The 21,632-nt window shown below is 49.4% G+C and overlaps 8 protein-coding genes across 8 annotated transcripts; 3 read left to right on the top strand and 5 right to left on the bottom strand.

Annotated features, from left to right (window-relative positions):
- Nucleotides 1–258: 258 nt before the first annotated feature.
- On the top strand, nucleotides 259–1,315 carry FPRO_07270 (related to fumarylacetoacetate hydrolase; the record flags this gene model as incomplete). Its single annotated transcript, XM_031218557.1, has 4 exons — nucleotides 259–535; nucleotides 598–734; nucleotides 781–1,150; nucleotides 1,209–1,315. 4 exons carry the CDS (start codon nucleotides 259–261, stop codon nucleotides 1,313–1,315), a joined length of 891 nt encoding a protein of 296 aa, XP_031084404.1.
- Nucleotides 1,316–1,667: 352 nt separating this feature from the next.
- FPRO_07271 (putative cutinase precursor) lies at nucleotides 1,668–2,478 on the bottom strand (the record flags this gene model as incomplete). Its single annotated transcript, XM_031218556.1, has 3 exons — nucleotides 1,668–2,090; nucleotides 2,146–2,217; nucleotides 2,269–2,478. The coding sequence occupies 3 exons, from the start codon at nucleotides 2,476–2,478 to the stop codon at nucleotides 1,668–1,670; spliced, it is 705 nt and encodes a 234-aa protein (XP_031084403.1).
- Nucleotides 2,479–3,794: 1,316 nt separating this feature from the next.
- Nucleotides 3,795–4,878, bottom strand: FPRO_07272 (uncharacterized protein; the record flags this gene model as incomplete). The annotated part of the gene is made up of 2 exons (XM_031218555.1): nucleotides 3,795–4,496; nucleotides 4,549–4,878. 2 exons carry the CDS (start codon nucleotides 4,876–4,878, stop codon nucleotides 3,795–3,797), a joined length of 1,032 nt encoding a protein of 343 aa, XP_031084402.1.
- Nucleotides 4,879–5,421: 543 nt separating this feature from the next.
- FPRO_07273 (uncharacterized protein) lies at nucleotides 5,422–8,831 on the bottom strand (the record flags this gene model as incomplete). The annotated part of the gene is made up of 6 exons (XM_031218554.1): nucleotides 5,422–7,605; nucleotides 7,652–7,858; nucleotides 7,910–8,209; nucleotides 8,269–8,551; nucleotides 8,599–8,684; nucleotides 8,763–8,831. The coding sequence occupies 6 exons, from the start codon at nucleotides 8,829–8,831 to the stop codon at nucleotides 5,422–5,424; spliced, it is 3,129 nt and encodes a 1,042-aa protein (XP_031084401.1).
- Nucleotides 8,832–9,232: 401 nt separating this feature from the next.
- Nucleotides 9,233–11,071, top strand: FPRO_07274 (uncharacterized protein; the record flags this gene model as incomplete). The annotated part of the gene is made up of 1 exon (XM_031218553.1): nucleotides 9,233–11,071. One exon carries the CDS (start codon nucleotides 9,233–9,235, stop codon nucleotides 11,069–11,071), a length of 1,839 nt encoding a protein of 612 aa, XP_031084400.1.
- A 131-nt stretch (nucleotides 11,072–11,202) lies between these two features.
- FPRO_07275 (bikaverin cluster-polyketide synthase) lies at nucleotides 11,203–17,471 on the bottom strand (the record flags this gene model as incomplete). The annotated part of the gene is made up of 4 exons (XM_031218552.1): nucleotides 11,203–13,308; nucleotides 13,362–16,793; nucleotides 16,849–17,134; nucleotides 17,185–17,471. 4 exons carry the CDS (start codon nucleotides 17,469–17,471, stop codon nucleotides 11,203–11,205), a joined length of 6,111 nt encoding a protein of 2,036 aa, XP_031084399.1.
- Nucleotides 17,472–18,198: 727 nt separating this feature from the next.
- Nucleotides 18,199–19,779, bottom strand: FPRO_07276 (bikaverin cluster-monooxygenase; the record flags this gene model as incomplete). Its single annotated transcript, XM_031218551.1, has 3 exons — nucleotides 18,199–19,115; nucleotides 19,168–19,421; nucleotides 19,478–19,779. The coding sequence occupies 3 exons, from the start codon at nucleotides 19,777–19,779 to the stop codon at nucleotides 18,199–18,201; spliced, it is 1,473 nt and encodes a 490-aa protein (XP_031084398.1).
- Nucleotides 19,780–20,181: 402 nt separating this feature from the next.
- FPRO_07277 (bikaverin cluster-O-methyltransferase) lies at nucleotides 20,182–21,581 on the top strand (the record flags this gene model as incomplete). Its single annotated transcript, XM_031218550.1, has 4 exons — nucleotides 20,182–20,508; nucleotides 20,559–21,071; nucleotides 21,124–21,490; nucleotides 21,541–21,581. The coding sequence occupies 4 exons, from the start codon at nucleotides 20,182–20,184 to the stop codon at nucleotides 21,579–21,581; spliced, it is 1,248 nt and encodes a 415-aa protein (XP_031084397.1).
- Between the last annotated feature and the right edge of the window lie 51 nt (nucleotides 21,582–21,632).

Below are 21,632 nucleotides of genomic sequence, written 5' to 3'. Positions count from 1 at the left end.
CCGTCCCCATCTCGCTTCTGGTGCTTGCGGAGTTGAAGGTTACGCCTTTGTTACACTGGCGCAAATACATTTCCTTCAATTGGTTCAGTGACTACTCTGGTATCCACCTCATCGTGTTAGCTCCACTTCCGGGGCACTATCGGGACGGTCGGAACAAGAGGCAGGTATCAAAACAGGCCCAAGACATATACTTCCTACTTTGAGCTTTAGTTATCGAAGAATTATAGTGACAAGGAATTGAATACACAAAAATTCACAATGAAGGTAGCTTGGCAACGTTTGATCCGATTCGTCTCAACTGACGGGCGTCTTTTGCGCGGAGAGCCCATCCTCCCGACCCCCGACTTTGATCTTGGAGATACCACCGAAGAGACAAAGCTTCAGGCGCGTGTCATTGAGGGAGATGACCTTTACGACACAAATGGAGTCACACGTGTTACAGATGAAGTTGTGACAGTCAAAACCTTGTTGGGACCCCTTGTTGCTAGCGATGTATCCATTCTCAGATGCGTGGGACTCAACTATGCTACACACAGTAAGTATTTCTGACATCAACGAGCAAAAATACCCCGAAGACTCGTACTAATACGGCGACAGTTCGTGAGGCTGGACGCAAGACACCGCCTTTTCCTTCCATCTTCTTCAAGCCTTCAACAACAATACATGACCACGGAGTCAACGTGGTGATCCCCAAAGTCGCCCAGGATGACCAAGCAGACTATGAGGGAGAACTAGTACGCTCCAAGCCACATTACTACAGATGCATACTGACAGATCTAGGTTGTGGTCATTGGGAAGGATGCAAAGAACGTCAAGGAGAGTGAGGCCCTCGACTACGTCGCTGCTTACACAGCAGGCAACGACATTTCATCTCGAAAATGGCAAAGAGACCCGAATCTCGCTGGTGGAGTGCCGCAATGGGGATTCTCAAAGGGTTTCGATACCTTTGCGCCTCTAGGTCCTGCTCTGGTTTCAAGCTCTGTGATAACAGCACCCGAGAAACTCCATCTGCAGACAATTGTGGACAAGGAAACTCGACAGGATGCAGGTCTCGATGACCTTGTGTTTTCTATTCCTCGCTTAATTGCACACCTTTCGTCCGGAACTACACTGCAGAAGGGAAGTGTTATCATGACGGGTACTCCAGGAGGTGAGTCATCTCAATAAGTGATGTTTGTGTGAGCTTGAGCTGACTTGTGAATGTGTAGGTGTTGGTGCTGGCTTACAGCCGCCAAAGTACCTTGTACCTGGAACTCAAATGGAGGTCAAGATTACACAGATTGGCACTCTCAGGAACGGCGTCGACTATGAATAGTCGGGAACGGAGGGTAGAAGAATAAATAGGCACATTATTACAGAGATATACTAGACCTCGATGCATTCAAGTTTTTGTCTTACATATAAACCATAGAGCGCAATATTGTAAACGTCACTTGGTGAAGAAGTATAGCTTATAGATAGAAGAGAAAGTGTTATTCAGCCTCCAGGGTCGATATGAACTAATTGTCAAGGGAGTGACACTTAAGGGGAAAGAAAAGAACAGCTACGTCAACAACAACATAGCAAACCAATCATAATGAAGAGCGAAAAGTCTTTCCACTGCCCAGGGCCCCGGGTACCCTATGGCAAGCACACCAGTTTCACTACTGTGCCAAAGCGAAGCCTTCCTAGATCGAGGTAGCAGCAACGCGCTGAATGAGGAATTGGGGTGCAGGTCCAGAAGCATCGGACTGATAAGCAAGATGGGGTGCAGCAACAATCAAGGAGCCAGTGCAAACCAAGTCTCCAAAGTTGCAGAAGACCAGGGTTCGCTCTCGTGGGTAGTTTGGAATGCGGCCAAGATTCTGCAGGTTTTTGGTATATCCGAACAGCACAGTGCCGACGACTTTGTTGCGGACAGAAGTGCTGAGATCCTCGATACTGGCTGCAGCAAGGGCAGCACCTTGACTGTACCCCCCAGCCACGATCTTGGCAGAAGGGCACTTTGAGTTTGCAAGGTTGAACAGTCCGATCATCTCTCGAATGGCTGCCGAAGAGGTTCCTCGAGGAAGGGCGTTGTCGCCAAGGGTAGCACGGTATGCTCCGCCAACCTATGATTCAACCAGTCAGAAAGTGAAACTGAATATTGTCAGGGAATCGACTCACTCCTTGGATCCAGACTCCATTGCTACCGTAGTTGCTCTCAAGCACAGAAGCGACTCGAGGACCAAGTGTTCCCTATCAAGTCAGCCAACTCGATCTATATCACTGAACAGAGACAAGACTCACCAAGTTTCCAAGCTCAGTGGAACCCCGAGCATAGATGAAAATAACAGGGGGGCAAGCAGATGAAGCGCCGTTGGAGAGATCATCACGAGTGATGCTTCCAGATTGACGTTTCTCGAGCTCAGCAAGAACTTCACGTTCAGAGAGAGGGTTGGAAGTGGGGAGAGCCACGGCCGTAGCGGCGAAGAGTGAGAGGATAGTGGTGAACTTCATGATTGATATGAGTCAATGATTGGACTGAAGTGTTCTTGTGAGTTGCTGGTGATTGTGGAATGATTGAGATGCTTGTGAGGTGAAGAAACTCATTCCGACGGGATAACGACGTCTATTTATAATAATTTCTCAAGTTGCTTCCCCCTACTATTTTCTTCTACCCTTATACTCAATCCTATCTCATCATCTAACGATTCCTACATCTTGCCCGCTTACCTCCCAAGCCTTCTCCAAACCTCGGCTCCATTCCATAAGGAGGGGAAGCTCATACACACAAACATCTTACCTTCACTCATCATAAGACCAGGACCCCGCACTTCACAACACCACCATCAGCGTTTCCAACGAATCACTTAATAAAAGACTGTCTCAGGAATTATCGCACTAGAGTATGATTTCTCGGAGCTTCGTGACTCTGCATCGTTTTAGGAAATGCCAACAACGTTTTGTCGACCTAGCCTTTTCGGTAGCAATCTCACGATGCGGAACTCTACCGAGTCAAACTCACTAGTTCCCTTGGTTAGTGTTATTTGAATGGCGGGATATTTTAAAGAAGGACGCTAATCCAGGGTGAGATCTTCTTGCGAAAATACCTAAACACCATGATTATACCGAGGTCATCTTACATAAACAATAAGGGAAAAGATCAGCAAATGGACGTTAACAGCCAAGATATTACCACCAAGATCAATGATTCAGCGGTCAAGGACTCAGAGTAATTCTCCTGTGCTACGGCTTCCAGGTCAAATCAAGAATGATGGTAATTGAGGAGAGAATGGACCTCGGCACATCAATTGAGTTGGGCTTGGCAGTGAGCTTATGCGTATTTAGTCCAATAGTGAGGGCTCGGGACCTCTAGGAAGTGCCTCATAAAGTTACAGCAGCTGTTAACCTGGAACTATTGGCTAGATCTTCTATGTGAGACGGGTGGCTAGACATGTAGCTGAGGTAGAGGAGGGAAGAAAATGCCATTTCAGTGTCCCTTCTATATCATTACACTGTCCTATATTTCATGCTACTTGCCCCCATGTCTCTTCCCAAAACACTTTCTTCAATAATCCCGCGGCATTCAATGCCACCTTAGTAGATATATATATATAAGTCTATGAAAGGCCAGCATGATTCGATTCCTACCGAGCCTCTGCTATGGATCTCGCCACATACGTCGCTTGAAAAGTTCTAGGTTCTTTCTGCTGATTGAGGCGCTCAGTCGTAAGTCTCAACTGCAAATAACACATCTAGCTCAGAACTTTAGAGCTTGGCAAGTTCAACAACACCTCCATAACGATTCTTATCGACTTCCTTGCTATTTCTGGCTATGAGAACATCTCTTTAAGGGAATGGCATATTCTAGTCCAACACTCCTTGTAGATGATCTGTGCCTCCATGTTCCCATCCTGCGGTTTAACTGAGAACCCGTGAGTACCGTCTTCAAATTCATGGAAAGTGATTTCCTTGCCGCTTTTCGCAAGATTTTGCGCATAACAGAAACCCTCCTCTTTGAGGCAATCGAGGCTACCGGTGAACAGTACAGCAGGTGCAATATCCAGCTCACGGAGCAGGTCTACACCAGCAGCGACGGGAGATACAAAGATGTCGTCTTTGCAGACTCTCGGCGGCAGATATGACTGCTCCATTGCTCTGGCCATCCAAGCGGGTAGGCTGTGATTCTGGGCATCGCTTGTAGACCCGGCGAGTCTTAGATTGTACGGCAAGCGAAGCTCAAGGCTGGGATACAGCATGAAATGGAAGACCTGTTTGAAGTCCAGTGGTAGATGTTCCCTAAAGATGGAACAAGGACCACCTCGAAAGGATAGTAATAGCGATAACGCTGCTGTCAGATTACCGCCGGCAGAATTTCTTCCGATCGCAACGCGGCGCGGATCAACACAGATGCCTTCACGGGCAGCTGGGGATGTCATGGCCCAACGTAGCGATTCATAAGCTTGTAGTAAAGCATGGGGATAAGGGTATCGAGGCGCTTTGGCGTAGTTAACCGACATGACAATTGCTCCAGTCTACACTGGCGTTAGCTGCGAGTAATTGCTGGGCATGTCGTAGGCTGCATACCTGTTCAACAATTCGACGGTTATTTAACCGCCCATCCTTTGGATGTCCCAATACAAAACCACCGCCTTCTAGAACCAACACCAGTGGATACTTGAATTGAACATCGTCTGTAGGGCTGGGTAGCCATACATTGCAGATAACATAGCCCGCTCCCAAACCTGGGGTGCTGATTTTGACTTCCCGATCATGACCTTCATTTGGACCGGTCAGAAATGATACAAGTTTGCGCAGAGTCCAGGTGACGCAGTTGAGGTAGATTCGATAGGGAAAGGGCCATTCTTGGCCATCTGTTACAGTAGGTATACTAACACGACTCTGCTCAGTTGTCATGCTGTGAGGAGAATTAAAAAAGATCCGAATTGATGAGTTACCAAGTGTGCAAGCGCAGTAAATGTAGTGAAAGTGGGTTGGGGCTGGCGCTAACTTATGTCAGTGCGCTGACACAGTCAATCACTAACCTACGTGGGTGAAATATATACCCGAGGGAGCACATAACTTCAATCAAGACTGACATCTACTCTAAATCTCATATCAATTAATCTTTATTGACTCCTGGATATTCGCGTAGAGAGTGTAGGACCTGCTCGAAATTCAGCAGTAGATATTTTAAATATAGACTAAGGACCACTTTAAAAGGATAGCAGAAAAGGGAAGATAATACTAAATTCTAGTAGATAGATATTCCTTTAATTGCTATGTAATAAAATAAATATAGATGCTTATATAGTTAGCTAAGGACTTCAGGGCCTAGTTTAGTACTAATAGCTAGTATAAGAAAAGCTAGGCATTATTTAATAGAGAAGCAGATTTTATAGTCTTTAAATGATAGTAAGCGTCCCATTCTGGGTAATGTATTTCACTATATAACGTCGATCACACTGTATTACATGTAATGTTTGGATCTGCTTCATGTTGCAATAACAGTTCGACGGGTCCAAGGAAATCGTTATCGATAGCCAACGACAGAGCCGTCATGCCCTCACTGTCAAAAACGTCTACAGTCGCACCAGCGTGGAGAAGTAGGCGCATTGCACCCACTTGATCATCTGCAGCCGCCCAGTGCAGCGGCGTCAGTCCTTTCTTGTCTTGGATGTCCAGGACGCTGGTTGATACTGAAGTTTCTAGGTCTGTTCCCAACCCATTGTTGTCACAATACCGGCCGATGCCACAGGCATCGTCATACTTGCCATCCTTGTAGGTGTCGTCATGCTGCAGCTCTAACAGAATTTCCATCACATCGATGTTGATAGGGCTTCCATTCCCGCTCCAGACGGCCCAATGAAGCACTGTCCAACCCTCGGAGTCGGTCTCACGTAAATAGCTTGGTCTTGGCTCATTTCCTCTGCAAGCTAAGTCTGATGACTCTTTGCTTTGCGGTTTGCCGTCTGTCAGAAGGAGTGGCCGCATTACGTCTGGGAGACCCATGTGCGAGGCCAGCATGAGGGGCGTGAGTCCATCCGGAAAACGTGGGACGGTGCTGATAGTGTCCCAATAAAGTTGGAACCATGAACGGAAGGTATTTGAAGACGTGTCACAGAGAGAAACGACTTTGGGGAACATCGAAGAGGCGGATGAAACTTTGCCTAGACCGCAGTGGCTTCCCCAGTGTTTCGCGGCATAGTCAAACAGGCCGCCCTCTTTCTTCAAATTTGACCGTATTAGTATGCTACATTCCTCATTGGTAGAGATGTGCTCGTCGTCAACTTCCATCAAATTTCTGTAAGCTTCAGGTTCTGGTGATGACTCGCTGCTTACCGCATAAGAAAGCAGAAGATAGATAACACAGATCTCGGCTAGACAATAGTTCACCCCAGCCGATTCCAAACATCCTTTATACTGGTATATCCTTGTCTCGTCTGGAGATTTTGGGATATTTGGAGCCCGTAATAGAAATTCAGTGGCTGTATGGTGGATGAACGACACCGTCCCGTTCCGAATCCGAATGAACGGGCCACAAACGGCATACAAGTGTCTTGCAATATCAAACTGACAGCGATGGTGTACTTGCCAGATGTAAGTGTCGTCAGATCGAACCGCAAGGGCGATTTCAATCTCCTCCAGAGTAAGAGCACGCTGCGAAGCCGCTATAATGGATAGTATGCGCAGCATGGCGTCGGGAGCAGCCGAACGCCGCAAGATACCATCATATAAACCATCTAGCCTGTCTGGGATAGATCGAAGCGTGGTTTCAAACGACTGCGGTGTGGCGTTAGTGTCGGTTTCCAGCAAGTCCAGCACCATATGGACCCAAAGGAACGTGTTGTCAGACCGATTGATGAGCTGTTTCTCGACGACGTCGCGTATGGAATCTGAACATCGAGTAATGTTCTGAATTTGAGAGCAGCGAACTTGAACAAATCTTGAAATGTCGCGCATCGTGTGCGCTGCGTGATCTGCGAGTTGTATTCGATGATGAGCTGGCAAAGCGCGGAACATGTCGTCAATAGGTTGGCTATGGCGACTGGTGACTGCAAGCTTGAACCATCCGCTCCCACTACCGCCCTCGCTGTTGTTATGATCGAAACTGATCGAGAATAAAAAGCTAATAAGTCTAGTCATAGATGCAGACTCACACTCATCCAGCGCATCTACAACACAAATAACCCTAAAAGGTTTCATCTCTGGCCCTAAAACAATGGCCTTGAAGATTTCGCATAAAGTATGGAGACTCAGCCCAAATTTCGACGGATTTTGTTTCAAGTACTTTTCGGCCAAGGGAGCAAGTGTTGGTTTAGCTTGCAGAAGCTGATGGATAAGCGCAGACACGAGCGCCGTCCCGTTGAGCTGAGCCGCAATATTCCCGTCAAAGAAGAAGTAAATCATTATGAAATCGGCATTCTGCATTTCTGGACGCTGGTTGATACTGTCGATCAGAAATGCCGCGAGTGTCGTCTTTCCGCAGCCAGGATCACCGGATATCCAGAGAACGGACGACGACGGGCTTTCAAGCCACAACAGATATTCTGCCTCTTGAAGCATCCACGTGCAGGTTTCTTTAATAGGTGGCTTGACTAGCGCCTTGTACTCTATATAATCAGATTTGTGGAACTGTTGAATCTACTTATGTAAGTTATTAGTCTGGACAAACAGTCTTAATACTCACAATTCTCAGGGTAGCTTCGTCATGTATCTTTAGGCAATTTACTTTCAAAATTGCTTGAGAGTATATATCTTGAAGGGCTGCACGAATCAAAGCATAGTTCTGACATCCTGGATGAGAAAACCGGCAAATAGTGCGGTGGTTTGTGTTTAACATTGGGCTAGCGATTTCGTTTGGCAATTGCAACACAGCCGAGTTCTTGTCAACAACCTAGACACAGGGATTAGCTGCACTTGTAGTTGAGATGGCTGGCTAACCTACCAGCGAACTCATATAGGGCAAAGAATCTGTCTCGTAAAAAGTCTTGATGTGAATCCCGCTCGCCCTATCCACGAACTGGGACGAGACATCCCAGAGAAGTTCAGCATTCTTTCTTAGAGATGCCACGAGCTTTTTATTAGTTCCGGTCCCAAGCTGGGCTGCACAGAGAACCATAGATGCAAATTCGGCGGGAGCTGCAAAGCTGGATCCTCGGTGTGGAGTAGCTAAGAAGACAACACCTACGGTTGAATGAGCAATAGTGCCATAGATCTCTGCCCGCTCATGGGCAACTATAAGAGCCTGAAACAATATTAGCATGCCGTCTCAAATTATGTATCTCAGACAACACCGGCATGAACTTTGACCTTTTTAACTATCAATCCGCCCATGCTGTGGCAGATAAAAATGATAGGCCTCGTTAAATCGAAGCGGACCGCCTTCAGTCTTTCGAGTAAGTCTCGAGCGAATTCATCAACACCAGCAGTGGATTTACTAAATGCCACGACTGAGCTATATCCATATGATATCACCCTGGCATTCTCAATGTCTTGTGGGATGAAATCCTGGAGCCAGGAAGCTCTGGTCTCAGCATGCTGCCATGTTCGCACCGGATGACCCCCAAGCCCATGAACAGCCACAAAACTTTCTGGTCAGTGGAGCCTGGTATTTGCAGTAGATTCTTCACTCACTCCACTGCGTTGACATTTGATGTGACTGCGTCGTTCAATAAGAAAATCCCAAATCGTTGCTGAAATGACTCTTCAAGTCGATCTTCCTAAAGTCGGGGCATCACAACCGTCAGTCGATTATATCTGAGCATGGTATTCGGCTCCTAGTTGCTATGGATACTTACAAGAATCTCGTTATCTTTGGACTTCAATGATCGCTTCCTCACTCGGTGCACCAGGTCACGAAGCTTCATTTTGGCCAACAGAGTCTAAATTATCTTACGGTTATCCAATGGATTAACAAGATATCATGAACTCGCAGCACGGCTGGACTTGGCCAAGTTCAGGAGGCATGTTGTTGCTTGTGTAGGTCAGAAGCAATTGATGCCCAACTGACTATGTGCAGGTTGCCTTGGGTAGAGCCTAGCTAGAGCTGCGCCTCCGCCACCATCTGACCCACCATTCAGGAGTTGGCAAACTGACCAGGCGGTTGAAAAACGAAACGAGAGCCTGAGGCATAATGCATTTTGGCCATAAACTATATGATGGCGAAGCTCGAGTGAGGACTCGCGAACAACATCCGCTTCCCACGGTCTTTTGCTAAATTTGCCTTGTAAGCTCACCATTCCACCACTACAGAGTGCTGCTACATATAATGGCACGCACCAAACAAACCGCTCGGAAGTCCACTGGTGGTCGCGCCCCCCGCCTCCAACTGGCTAAGAAAGCGGCCAAAAAATGGCAGCAATCGCTGACCCCGCTTCACCGCGCTGCCATTAGCGGGAATGTTGGGATCCTGAGGGCTCTGCTTATCAATGGATCGGCTGACGTAGAAAAGAAGGACAACAGTGGCCAAACGCCCCTTCATCATGCCGTTAAAAACGGCCATCTTGGAGCTGTCGCACTTCTTCTAACCCATGATGCATCAGTATCATCACCAAACATGGAGTTTTTCACGCCTCTGACTTTTGCAGTCACTCACGACCAACTGGAAATCTTCAACCTTTTACTGGAGAACGGAGCTTCGATATCAACTTTATGCTTAGGTAACCGCACACTATTGCATTGCGCTGCACAAAATGGCCATAGTAGGATTTCAAATATTTTACTGCAAAAGGGTTTATCTATTCGTGATCAAGACAATGACCATCGGGTCGCCTTGGACTATGCTGTCTATAACCAACACTGGGACCTCGCCAAATTGCTATTGAAGGAGGGCTGGACTCGATGGGTCTCGGCCCAATCGCGATACGAAGACGGAAAAAATCCCCATCCTGTGGCTCCTGATTATGACGTCGTTGTCTCGCAAATGGAAAGAGAATCTGGAGTTGTTCGCCAGAATTCCTTGGCTATGGCTGCACGTCTGGGCAGGGACGATCTCATACATCGATTGTTGGAAGAACACGGCTGCCATGTAGATGGTGTCTCTGGAGAACATAGTCCATTGTACTTTGCTGTGGAAGGCGGACACCATAAATGTGTCGAGGTCCTTCTATCGGCTGGTGCTGTCAACAACAAGACTATCGGGCCAGGTACCTCGCCGCTGGACTGCGCCGTGCGGCTCCACCACCACGACATTACGGCCACCTTGATACGCGCGGGGATAGTTCCTTGGGCTGAGATCAGCATTAGCAGTCCCTACAGCCAGGTTCTTCCACTACTAGCGAAGCGAGAGCCTACTGAGGTGGCACAGCTTCTGTCACATACCACTACGCTCGACAGTCTGTCCATGTGGCTTGTTGAGATTGCCAGGTTCAAGCTCGTAAGCATTTTAAAAGAGTACTTTCGTACTGTCCTACCTATCGTCCAAGGGAAATATGTAAACCAGCCCATCACGCTACCAATCCCCAAGCTCGTCTGGCACTTTATGCAGAGTCAGAGAACTATGACGATGGGAACGAGATCGCAGACGAGAGAGGCAAACGCCAATCACATCAGGAACTTGCAAGACGCTACCGTCACTGCACTGGATAGTAGCTTTGATGCCGTCTTCTTTCTCGTCAGTGTTATTGAACCTGCAATTCTGAACATGGTCCTTACCAGCGACCCTGCCATACGGAGGAAAGCTTGGGAAAGGCTTCCATCAAAGCTCAACTGTCAGACTGACAAAGACCTAATTGCCTGTCTCGCTAGAGCGGGGTTTACACTGCCTCCACCACCTCCACCACCTCCACCGTTTCTACCATCTATACACTCTCTTTATGATGCTTGCGAGGCCGGGTCTATAACCAAAGCACAAAGGTTCTTACAAAAAAGGCCCGAGAGTGTTAACATCCTGGGACCTCGAAATCGAGCTCCCTTACATGCAGCCGCGCAGCAGGGCCACCTAGAAATAGTGAAGCTACTTATAGACTACGGTGCAGACTTGAAGGCTACAACTTTCTTTGGCAGCACAGCAGAGAAACTTGCAGAGAAGTATCATCAGACAGCAGTTACAGCATTCTTGAAAGCAGCTCGGACATCACAGGACGAGGGATCAAAGAGAAGTATATAATGTAGATAACATATATGCGCAAGGGAGTATATAAGACAGGCAAGTGCCAGATATGAGAATAGAAATTATAGGAAATAAACATAAAACTATAGTATCTAGACAAGAGAAATACTGCTGTCTTAAATCCTTTATCAATTTACCCCCATCGCCTCCCGGATCTTCGCACAAAGAGCCGATGCAATTGGCTCCCTCATCATAGTAAAGTGATTGGCATTTTGAATCGCCATTGTGCTGATGTTCCCAGCGCCAATAAACTCATCCCAACCATTCGGTCCAAAGTCCTCCCTGTTATTCAAGAGCCAGTTCATTCCCCGAGGATCGTCAGGCTGTGCCTCAGGACGGGGATCATCGGGGTTTTTGCACACGCCGTCTGCAGCCCAGATGATGGTCGTCTTTGGAGCCATACCATGCTCAAACGGTTCAGGCACGTACCTATCCAACGCCTCAATGAAGACACAGAAGTGCTGGAAGAGCCAATCAGGCGGAGCTTGAGCCTCCTCTCCCATCTCGAAGGCGCCAAAGATACCCGACTTTTCGAGGAAGTCGTACATACGCTTTGGCAGCTTGCCGAGACCAACCGGGTTGGGGGAGTCAATCAGGATGAGGCTCTCGACTACCTCTCCCTCAGAGACGAGCTGACGAGCAGCGTCGAAGGCTGAGACGCCTCCGGCTGACCAACCAGCAAGATGGTAAGGGCCCTGAGGTTGACGTCGACGCACTTCGTTCAGGTAAGAGCCTGTGATGTCCTGGAGAGCACAGTTGAACTCATGTGGCTTGGTGAGGTAAGGACTGTTCAATCCAATGACTCTCATGTCCGACGAAATGGAAGGGAGAGTAACATAAGACGTTGCTGAACCAGCGCCGTCGGGGAACAGAAAGAGTGTTTGAGAACAGTGCTTGGTGCCTTGCAAGATCGTAGAGGTTGACCGAGGTATCTCTGCCACTATAGGCTTGACCTCCTCAACGACATCATCTCCATGGTCACTGGGGGATGTTGAAGCAGCGCTAGACGCGGAGCTCTCCGCCTCAGAGTTTGAGCTCGAGAAGTCTTGGTCGTTAGCTCCAAGGAAGGACTTGAGATCCTGAACTGTTGAGAACTCGTAGAATTGCGCTGCTGGAATGTCCAAGTCGAGTTCTTCTCGGAAGTTGCCCAGAATAGTCAATGACATGAGCGAATCGACGCCTAGGTCCGCCAACAGTGTAGAGTCAGTGAGCTGAGAGATGTCAACGCCAATCTCATCCGCAATGATCTCCAGAGCCTTCTGAACGAGGCCAGAAGCAGAGCCAAGAGATGACTCTGTTGGCTCGGGAGGTGATGTTGTGCCGACGCTATGGCTAGCGGTAGACGGGGGAGTGAGAACGACCTGTTTCACGGGCTCGGGAGCAACGTGCTTGACAGCGCCGTGCTTAGACTTGGCACCAGAAGGCTTGGGTAGAAGCATCTCGAGTACCTTACGAGCGACCTTCTTGAAGGTGACACCACCACAGATACCGATGATCTTCCCATCACGAAGAACGTGGACATCGCCACTGTAAGTCGAATCGTCAGAGCCAACCGCCTGCATCTTGACGTATGTCTGATACTGCACGTCACACTGGTAAGGCTCAACCAAGCGAAGAGTCCGCCAGCCATGATTGATGTAGACATGATCGTCAAGGTCCAGGCTATCACTGCAGTTCATGATGAAGCCAGTGATGTGGCCCAAACTGTCGCAGCAGTACGGGTTGAGCGCGAAAGAGTCTTTGCCTGAGGGCATAAAGACCTTACCCGTTCCTTCGAGGCCTTCACTGTCGAACCAGACCTGCTCGATGCCTTGGAACGCAGATCCGTACTGGACTGAGTTGGAGAAGATCTTGTACAAGAGACCACGACGCATCATGTGAGCAGAACCATCACTGGCGCCTTGAACGAGCTGTTTGATGCCTCGCTGGATGAGGTACGCGTTGCCCTGCCAGTTCTCACGGTGGGAGCCTGGGTTCTCGACGACTATATCGCAGACTGCGTGGAGGGACGTCTGCTTTCCGTCTGCACCGACGCTGAAGATGCGGATTGAACCGTGCATAGTGGTCCAGTCCATATCGAGCGATGCTCGGAACAACTGAGGGCCAGTCTCTCCCACGATGAGAGCCTTCTCGACTGCCATGTTGTTGATGGAAGGGAGGCTCGTGTGCGCATCGAGGCCGTGGTTCTGGATGAGGTGCTTCGCGAGGGTGAAGGCGATGTCGGCGAAGAGAGTCTACAAATCGTAAAGTCAGTAATAGAATCTAGTATAAAAGAGAGAGTACTAACAGAAGGAGCCATAGTCAATCCGTTGACACGATGGTTCTTCGCAATGACCAAGAGAGATGGGTCATGCATGTCAGACTCTACCGTGATAGAGCTTCTCTTGTCACCATGAACCTGCTCAATGACATTATGCACTGAATCACTCAGCCTCAGTGCCCTTGCTTGCACAACTGCACCAACTGGACCGTTCTCAACGGGAGCGTCGCCCTTGGTAAGACACCAGCTATACTTGTACTGCATCCAGTAGTTCGCAAGCTGCCAACTATACTTGGGGAGCTGAAGAACATTGCGAGAAGATGCAAAGTCACGATGGTACTCGTCCCAGTTGACGGAGAAACCAGCCAGATGCAAAGCGCAAAGGGAATCTGCAAGAGTCTTGAAGTGGTCCTCTTTGCGGCGGAGAGACGCAAGGCACCGGAAGTCTTGGCCGATGACTGACTTGACCATTCGCGTGAGGATGGGATGGGCTCCAATCTCGATACACATGCCGCTTCGTTCCATGATGCCTTGCGATTCAGCCATCTTGATAGCACCGAGGAAGTCAACTGTCTCACGGCAATGACGTCGGATGTACTGAGGACCAAGGGTATCACCAGTGAGTAGCGTACGCAGAAGAGGCGAGACGATAGGAAGTTCGGGTTCGTGGAACTCAACTTGGGACGCCAGTTCTTCAAGGTCATCTAGAATGGGATCAACCTGAGAAGAGTGGAAGGCAAACGGAATCTCTAGTTTGTGAAGCTTGTAACCAGCCTGAGTCAACTTCCCGCAGAGCGTATCAACGTCCGCGTTGGAACCGCTGAGGACAGTGTCTTCAGCGCCGTTGACACAAGCAATCTCGACCTTCAAGTCAGATGAGATGTGCTGCCTCAAAGAATCAGCCTCCGCTTTGACAGCGACCATGCCGTGCGTGTAGGCAGTGCACTTCTTGTCAAGAAGCGCTGCCCTGTGACCGCAAAGGAAGATGGCATCGTTGACGCTGAGAACGCCTGCAATCTGAAGAGCAGCATACTCGCCCAGGCTATGTCCAATGACGTACTGGGGAGTGATACCGAGGCTGATCCAGAAACGAGCGAGTGCGATCTGGATGATGCACGTTCCGAGCTGCACGACAACTGCAGAGAGATCCTCAACGGGGGTTGTGCCGTGAATGAGTGGGAGAACGGATGGGAGACCCTGAAGAGTGGCGATGTAGTCAAGTTGGTGAATGTCCGATCGGAAGGATGAGAAGCTCTTGTAGTACCCAATAGCCATGGCAGTCTCCTGCGCTCCCTGTCCAGTGAAGAGGAAGCCGACCTTGGGTGACACTGCAGGGATGCCCTTGACTTGACCGGCAGCGGAAGCAGCCTTGAGAAGAGACTTCCTCAGATCATCAAGACCGTTGGTGACAAACGCAACACGTCGGCTGTGGTGTACACGTCGAGCAGTAGTCGTGTACGAAAGTTGAGAAAGAAGCTCACCCTCCGGAGCCCAAGAGTTGGCGATGTAAGCTTCAAGAGCCTTCAAATTCTCCTCCAAAGCCTTGGTAGATCGCGCCGAAACAGCCACGACATGCTCAGTACGAGCATCTCCATCTTGATGCTGTCGTGCCGGGTGAGCTGCAGGGCCATCCTCGAGCAGCAACGACGTGTTTCCACCAGCAGCAGAGAAATTGTTCACCAAAACTCTGCGCTTCCCACCCTCAGGCCGTGACCAGTCCGCACTATCCTTCAGGGCAATGCGCACACCACGGTGATCCAAGTCTTTGGGAAAACCCTGGTTAATCTTGGTCTTGATGCCGCAGTGCGGAGGGATCGTGTTCTTCTGCATCATGAGCAGCACCTTGATTATGGCGAGAACTCCAGAGGCTGATTCAGCGTGTCCGACGTTTGCTTTGACTGAGCCGAGATACAAGCTCTTATCGCGTGGACGACTGTGATCAAAGGCGAATGAGTTGAGAACTGAGCGCATCTCAACTGCATCGCCAGCCTGGGTCCCCGTTCCGTGCATCTCGACGTAACTAACATCGTGAGGATGGATACCGGTCTCGTTAAGGAGCTTCTTGAAGAGATACTCCTGGGCGTCTGCGAGAGGTCGGGTGATGGAGACGGACTCTGCTGAGTGGTTGGTGTGTGCTCCCAGGATGACTCCAAAGATGGGATCACTGTCTGCGATAGCATCTGGAAGGCGTTTGAGAATCAAGGTGCCAATTCCATCAGCGCGGCAGTAACCATCCGCTCCATCATCAAAAGCCTTGCAATTGCCAGTGCGAGAAAGGAAATGCCCGCGATCGAGGCCTGCAAAGTTGTCCGGGTTCGTCATGACATTGGTTCCGCCAGCAATCGCTGTGTCGCAATCTCGATTCTTCAACGACGTAATCGCAAGATTGATAGCAGCAAGACTCGAAGAGCAAGCAGTGTCAACAGCGATACTCGGGCCCGTGAACTTGAAGAAGTAATTGACCCTTCCAGGAATAAAGGCACGATTGGCTCCAGGAATGTAGTAAGTGTCAACATCCTGTGAGGAGTTCACCTCACCCCAATCGTTACTCGTAGTACCATAGTAAACGCCCACGCGGTTCCTCTGGGTTGAGGGCGTTCGGTCCGGCACGACACCAGCCATCTCGAGAGCTTCGTAAGCTGTGAGTAGGGCGAGTCGCTGAGCTGGATCAGTCTGCATGGCTTCCTTGGGCGACATGTGGAAGAACTGGGTGTCGAAGTAGCCTGCGGACTTTAACCAGCAGCCGTACTGGACTTGGCTGGTGTTCTTGCGCTGGCCAGTAGGATCGTAGTGATCCCGAGCAAAGCGTTCTTCGGGGACTGGTTTGTGCACGTCGAGACCGCGGATTAGAAGATCCCAGAACTCGTCAAGGTTGTCGGCTTCTGGGAATCGACCGCTGAAACCGATGATGGCGATCTTGTTCTCATCGCCAGGAGCAAGGTTGGGTTCTGCTCGGTCTTTGGTCAGGCTCTCCAAGGTTGGCCCAATGCGAGTTGTAGCTCCTCTCTTAGCCAACCAGTCAGCGAGACTGCAAACAGTTGTTTGGGCATTGACCGGTATCAAGGTAGCGTCAGTACGAGAAACGGTTTCGACTAGAGCGTCGGTGACGAGATCCATGCGGATTTGTTGAGATAGTGCGCTGCTCAAAACGTTCTTGACGAGGTTCTCGAAAGACAATTGGTCTAGACGAGATCCGGAGGCGCAGGAGATGATGGGAATGAGCATCTTTTTCTCTAGGAACTCAACATCGTCGAGGATTGAAGCGAGGGCATGTTCGAGGCTGGACTCGGAGTATGATGAAGAGTTATGGTAAGGACCATAGATGGGAGCCGGATATAACCTCTTTCCAGAGAAAGCATCACAAGCCTTCAGTGACTCAAGGATAGATGGTGGACCGCTGATCGTTGTGAAACCAGGCCCAATGGCGCTGATGTAGGGACGCGAACTGGATGTAAGATTCTGAAACAAGAATGAGCATTACTCGAATTGGGAACACCAAAGCTCTCGAACTTACTTTCTCCTTGGAGAATTCTTGTAATGCTTCTGAAACAAGCTCCTCCTGATTCGAAGACAGAATCATGGACCAGCTCGAAGGTGTCGAGTACCCAAGGTTCTCGGCTCTTCTACGAACGTGCATTCCAAGTCGGAAGGCAACTGTCGCAGCTTCAACGCCCAGTCTCGAGATCTCGAAAACATCCTTGGCACAGCTAACAGCAGCGGCTGCAATGCTACCAGTGCAAATGCCGAGTAGCAATGACGGAGTTGTCGGTGGATGTTGCTTATCCGAACGGGCCAAATAGCTTGAATCTCGTCAGCAGATCTAACACTTCCGGACTATCTTCTGACTTACTCAATATAGTATCCAATCTCATAAATGCACACAAAAGCACTATCCAGCGCCGCATGAGGCTCACTCCTCCGAACGCCCTCCAAAAGCAAACTCAAGCTCTCAGCCTCGGGAATCGATTTCCTCTCTAAAGACGAGAGCGAAACAATCTCTCTTCGCACAGCCAAAAACGCCTCGCCAAGAAAGGAAGTCAAAAGCGCATTATCTTTCACGCGCACAAGGGCTTGCAATTTATCAAGAACGGGTGTGCTCTGATCGCCAAAAACATACACATCTGCTGAGGACGCCATCGTGAAAGAATGGCAAAAATAATCGCTGTTGAAAGCAGTAATACAATGTGCAATATTTCGTTTGTCTTGGCTGTTTTCTTGCCAAGATGTATCTGGCTTATACTGTAGAGATTTAGACCTGCATGCATCCTTTTTGGTAATTCGTAAAGGGCCTGGTAGACGAGCTAGTGTTGGGTCCGCGCTTTTGCGAAAATGTCCGTAGTGGCTTGCATGGGTAGTATAGCGGCTAATTACGCCACGCAGGATCAGATCAGAGATGAAGCTCCGAAGAGGTCCGAATTCTTATCTGGCAGGGGAAGCTGAAACGGGCAGGGTGGCGTAGTTGGTGCCGTGAGCCGAGGACGAATAGAGTCAAGAGAAGAGCCTCGCAGTAGATGCACTGATGCCTGGCCAACTGGACTCTGTAACCGGGTGGTGACTCGAAACTCGGCACTTGCATAGACTCCCATTGGTTTCATTACCTTAGCAATCCAGCAATCTGCGGTCTTGAGGCTTAGTCTCTAGAATTGAACTTGGTCTGGGCTTATGGGATGACTGAGTTGAATAACCATGTCCAAATCTCTGAGGGAGCTTAATTGATTGTGTAAATTATAGGTAATAAAGAGGTGAATATTTCTATTAGTTGAGCATTATTCATCTGATCTACGTAATGACTCAAATGAGTGAGCAGAACGAGCGAGTAACGTATGGCTTAGATTGATATCAAATGTTCTTTAGAGAGGCTATTCTAAGAGCCAACCTCAACGACACCAGTCGCAGCCTGCACTGGATTCCGAAGTCCCACAAACTCATTCCGCTGCTCAGACTCCTTCACGCTCACAGCCTGTCTACTCTCCTTCTCTTCCGCCGCCTCCTTAACTTCCTTCGCCACCCTCTGCCGTCTCGCCATCTCCGCCCGCGCCTCCTCAACAGCCTTGTTGTAAAGATGTCCTCTAGCCGTAAGCTCAACATCCTCCAGATACGGCGCAGCAGAAAGTGCCATAAAGGCACGCAGAAGCCAGTCCTCGTTACTAAGCTTCAGCATGTCTTTGACAAGAGTAGTTGCAGGTCCAGGAGTGCATAGTAACGCCTTGCCAACCATTTGGGATCTCTCCAGGGCTGTTGTAGCTGGCTGTGCGCGCTCCTGAGCATAGCTTGCGAGTATGGACTTGACGACGTCGCTAGACAGCTTGTCGCCTGACTGGCTTGCCTTTCGCGCTGCCATGAGCTTGTTGACGAAGACGGCGCAGGACTCTATGGCCTGGTTGGCGCCTTGTCCACCAGCCGGTGTAGTCTTACAAGCTGCATCGCCAACAATCACAGCGCGATCGGTGTGCCATCCCTTTGCGACGCCTTCTTCAACGCCTATCTTGACCGCCACTACACGATTCTTGTAGATCTCACCAAACTTGAGCTTTGGAGTGACCTGTGTATGAGCGACGCTTAGGCAGAGAGCCTCGGCTTCAGCTTCAGTGTATCGTGGAGCCTGAGACAGCGGGACGTTCTGATTGAGGTTCTCAAATACAAACCAGAATACAATTCCATCTTTGCCCGTGAAGCCAATGACTGTTTGGTTCTCTCGGTAGACGGCGAAGCGTTCACCGGGGGCGATGCCTTCGGTGGGCGCTGACATGCCATAGACTGTGGAGCAGGCAACGCTGATGTCTGGACACAAGTTAGTAAAGTGTCCCGGAGATCAAGTAGTTTCATCACTCACAGTCATCTGCAGTCAATGGTTCAGGCAGCTTTGAGTCAATGTGTGTGCGTACAGCGCTTCGCACGCCATCAGCACCAACGACAATGTCTGCAGTAAGAGACAAGCCGTCTGTTGTTGTAACAGTGACATGGTCCTCGCTCTCCTCAATTGAAGCAACGCGTGCTGAAGTCCTAACACATTCTGTGCGCTGAATGTGTCGTACCATGATAGGTAGCAGCTTGCGGCGCTCAATGAAGGCAACAGGATATCCGATTCTAAGACGTACCCTATTAGTCAACCGCCAAGAGAAACAGAATTCAATTATACTAACTTGTCACGATATTGACCCATGGCGTCAGAGTCATTCATCAAGTTCCCCTCGCTGTCATAAGAGAACCACTTTTCAAGCGGGATAGTGGCCTCCTCAATATCCTCCACGAGACCGAGTTGATCTAGAATGCGAAGTCCATTTGGCTGTAGACCAATACCAGCACCTCTGTCAGACTCAAGAGTATCGCGACCCTCGAGGAGGAAATAGCTGATGCCGAGTTTCTCAAACATCAGCGCTAGAGTAACTCCAGCGATTCCTCCCCCAGCGATGATGACTTCATAATGCTGGTTTGGTTCAGCCATGGTGATAGTGAGATGGAGTAGAATATTCTTTGAATTACGAATTGCCTCGGTTTACGGGCTTTCAGAAGGGATAGAGTGTCCTTTAGGGCGATGTTGTTTATTTGAGTAGGCAGCGCCTCACTAGTGTAGCTTATGCATAAGCACCGGCCGAAGATATCCGAATTTTAAAAGTCGCCTCATCCACGCATGGTGAAACACGCAGAAATCGGAGGACTTCGGACTTCCTAAACAGGTAGGACGCTGCAGTTCCTCTGTTGTCCAACATTGTAGTTGTAGACAAATGGCACCACTTTATAGACCTGATAAGCCTCTAGGAATTTCCATCTTCTCAGCATCATCTCATCAAACAGCAATTCAACATTATCTTCCTCGTCTTGACATTCACAAATCACATCGCCCAATATGGTTTCAAACGGCATTTCTAACGGTACCAATGGTACAAACGGCACTACTACCAATGGCACCAATGGTGTCAACGGACATGCCGCCCTGTCACCCCTGGAGGTCTTAGTCCAAGATCTCAACAAGAACACCACCACATTGAACGGGTACCTCCGCGTCAACAAACTTCCCGAGCCTAGCTTCGAGCGAGATGCGCCCATCATCAACTTATCGCCTGATGCGCCTGAAGAGGCACAAGTTGCTAAGGAGAAGGTGCTCGACAGTGCGCTGCAAATCTTTCAGCTTGTCTCTGGCCCAGGCGAGTACTTGCAAAACGTCATCACAGGTGTAAGTACTCCACCACAAACATTTGCCATAGCTTTGAATGACCATTATAGTATCATTATATGGAGATCCTCCGATGGATGAGCCACTTCAAGATCTTCGAGCTTGTTCCCTTGGAGGGCAAGATCTCATACACAGAGCTGGCTTCCAAGGCTGGCGTAGCTGAGTTACGGCTCAAGACTCTTGCCCGCATGGGCATGACGAACCATCTCTTCGCCGAGCCTGAGCCTGGCTTCATCGCCCACTCAGCTACCTCAGCCGCTCTCGTGACCAACAACCGATTCTCTGATCAGAGAGTCTGGATGACAAGCATCATTGCCCCGGTCATCGCATCTATGGTCACTGCGCATGAGAGATGGCCTGATAGCACTGCTCCTAACAAGGCAGCTTTCAATGCTGCGTTCAACACTGATCTCCGCATGTATGAGTACATTGCTAAGCAGCCTGATGTTTACAAGCTCTTTGGTCGTGTCATGGATGCGATTGCCACTAGCCCCAAGAGTGACTTGAAGCATCTTGTTAGTGGCTTTGACTGGGCCGGACTTGGCAAGGCCAACGTTGTCGATGTAAGCCTGCCTCTTGCCTGTCACACTGCAGTAGCTAACTTATCTCGTAAAGATTGGAGGCAACATCGGCCACAGCTGCGTGAAACTCGCTGAAGCCTTTCCCGATCTCAACTTCATCATCCAAGACATCCCTCATGTCGTCGAAGAAGGCGCCAAAGTCATCAAGGAGAACAACGAGGCCAGCATCGCCAACCGCATCCAATTCCAAGAATACGACTTCTTCCAGAAGCAACCAGTCGTCGGCGCTGATATCTACCTCTTGCGCCAGATCTTTCACAACTGGGATTTCGAGAACTCTGTCAAGATTCTCAAGAACACTGTTGAGTCTATGGGTCAGAACTCTCACGTGCTGATCATGGACTTTGTGGTGCCTGAGCCTGGCACCGTCTCCTCTGTGAATGAGCGTGTTCTTCGATCTCGTGATGTGGGCATGATGCAGCTGTTTAATTCGCTTGAGCGAGATCTCGAGGGCTGGAAAGCGATTTTGGAGGCGGTGGACTCGAGGCTTAAGATTAATGCTGTCAACACGCCATATGGCAGCTTCATTATTATGTTATGTTA

Source organism: Fusarium proliferatum (assembly GCF_900067095.1).
Source record: "Fusarium proliferatum ET1 genome assembly, contig: FPRO_scaffold007, whole genome shotgun sequence".
In the NCBI taxonomy this organism is placed as follows: domain Eukaryota; kingdom Fungi; phylum Ascomycota; class Sordariomycetes; order Hypocreales; family Nectriaceae; genus Fusarium; species Fusarium proliferatum.
Note: the sequence above shows the minus strand (reverse complement) of the source record. Positions and strands in the feature narration are given on the sequence as shown.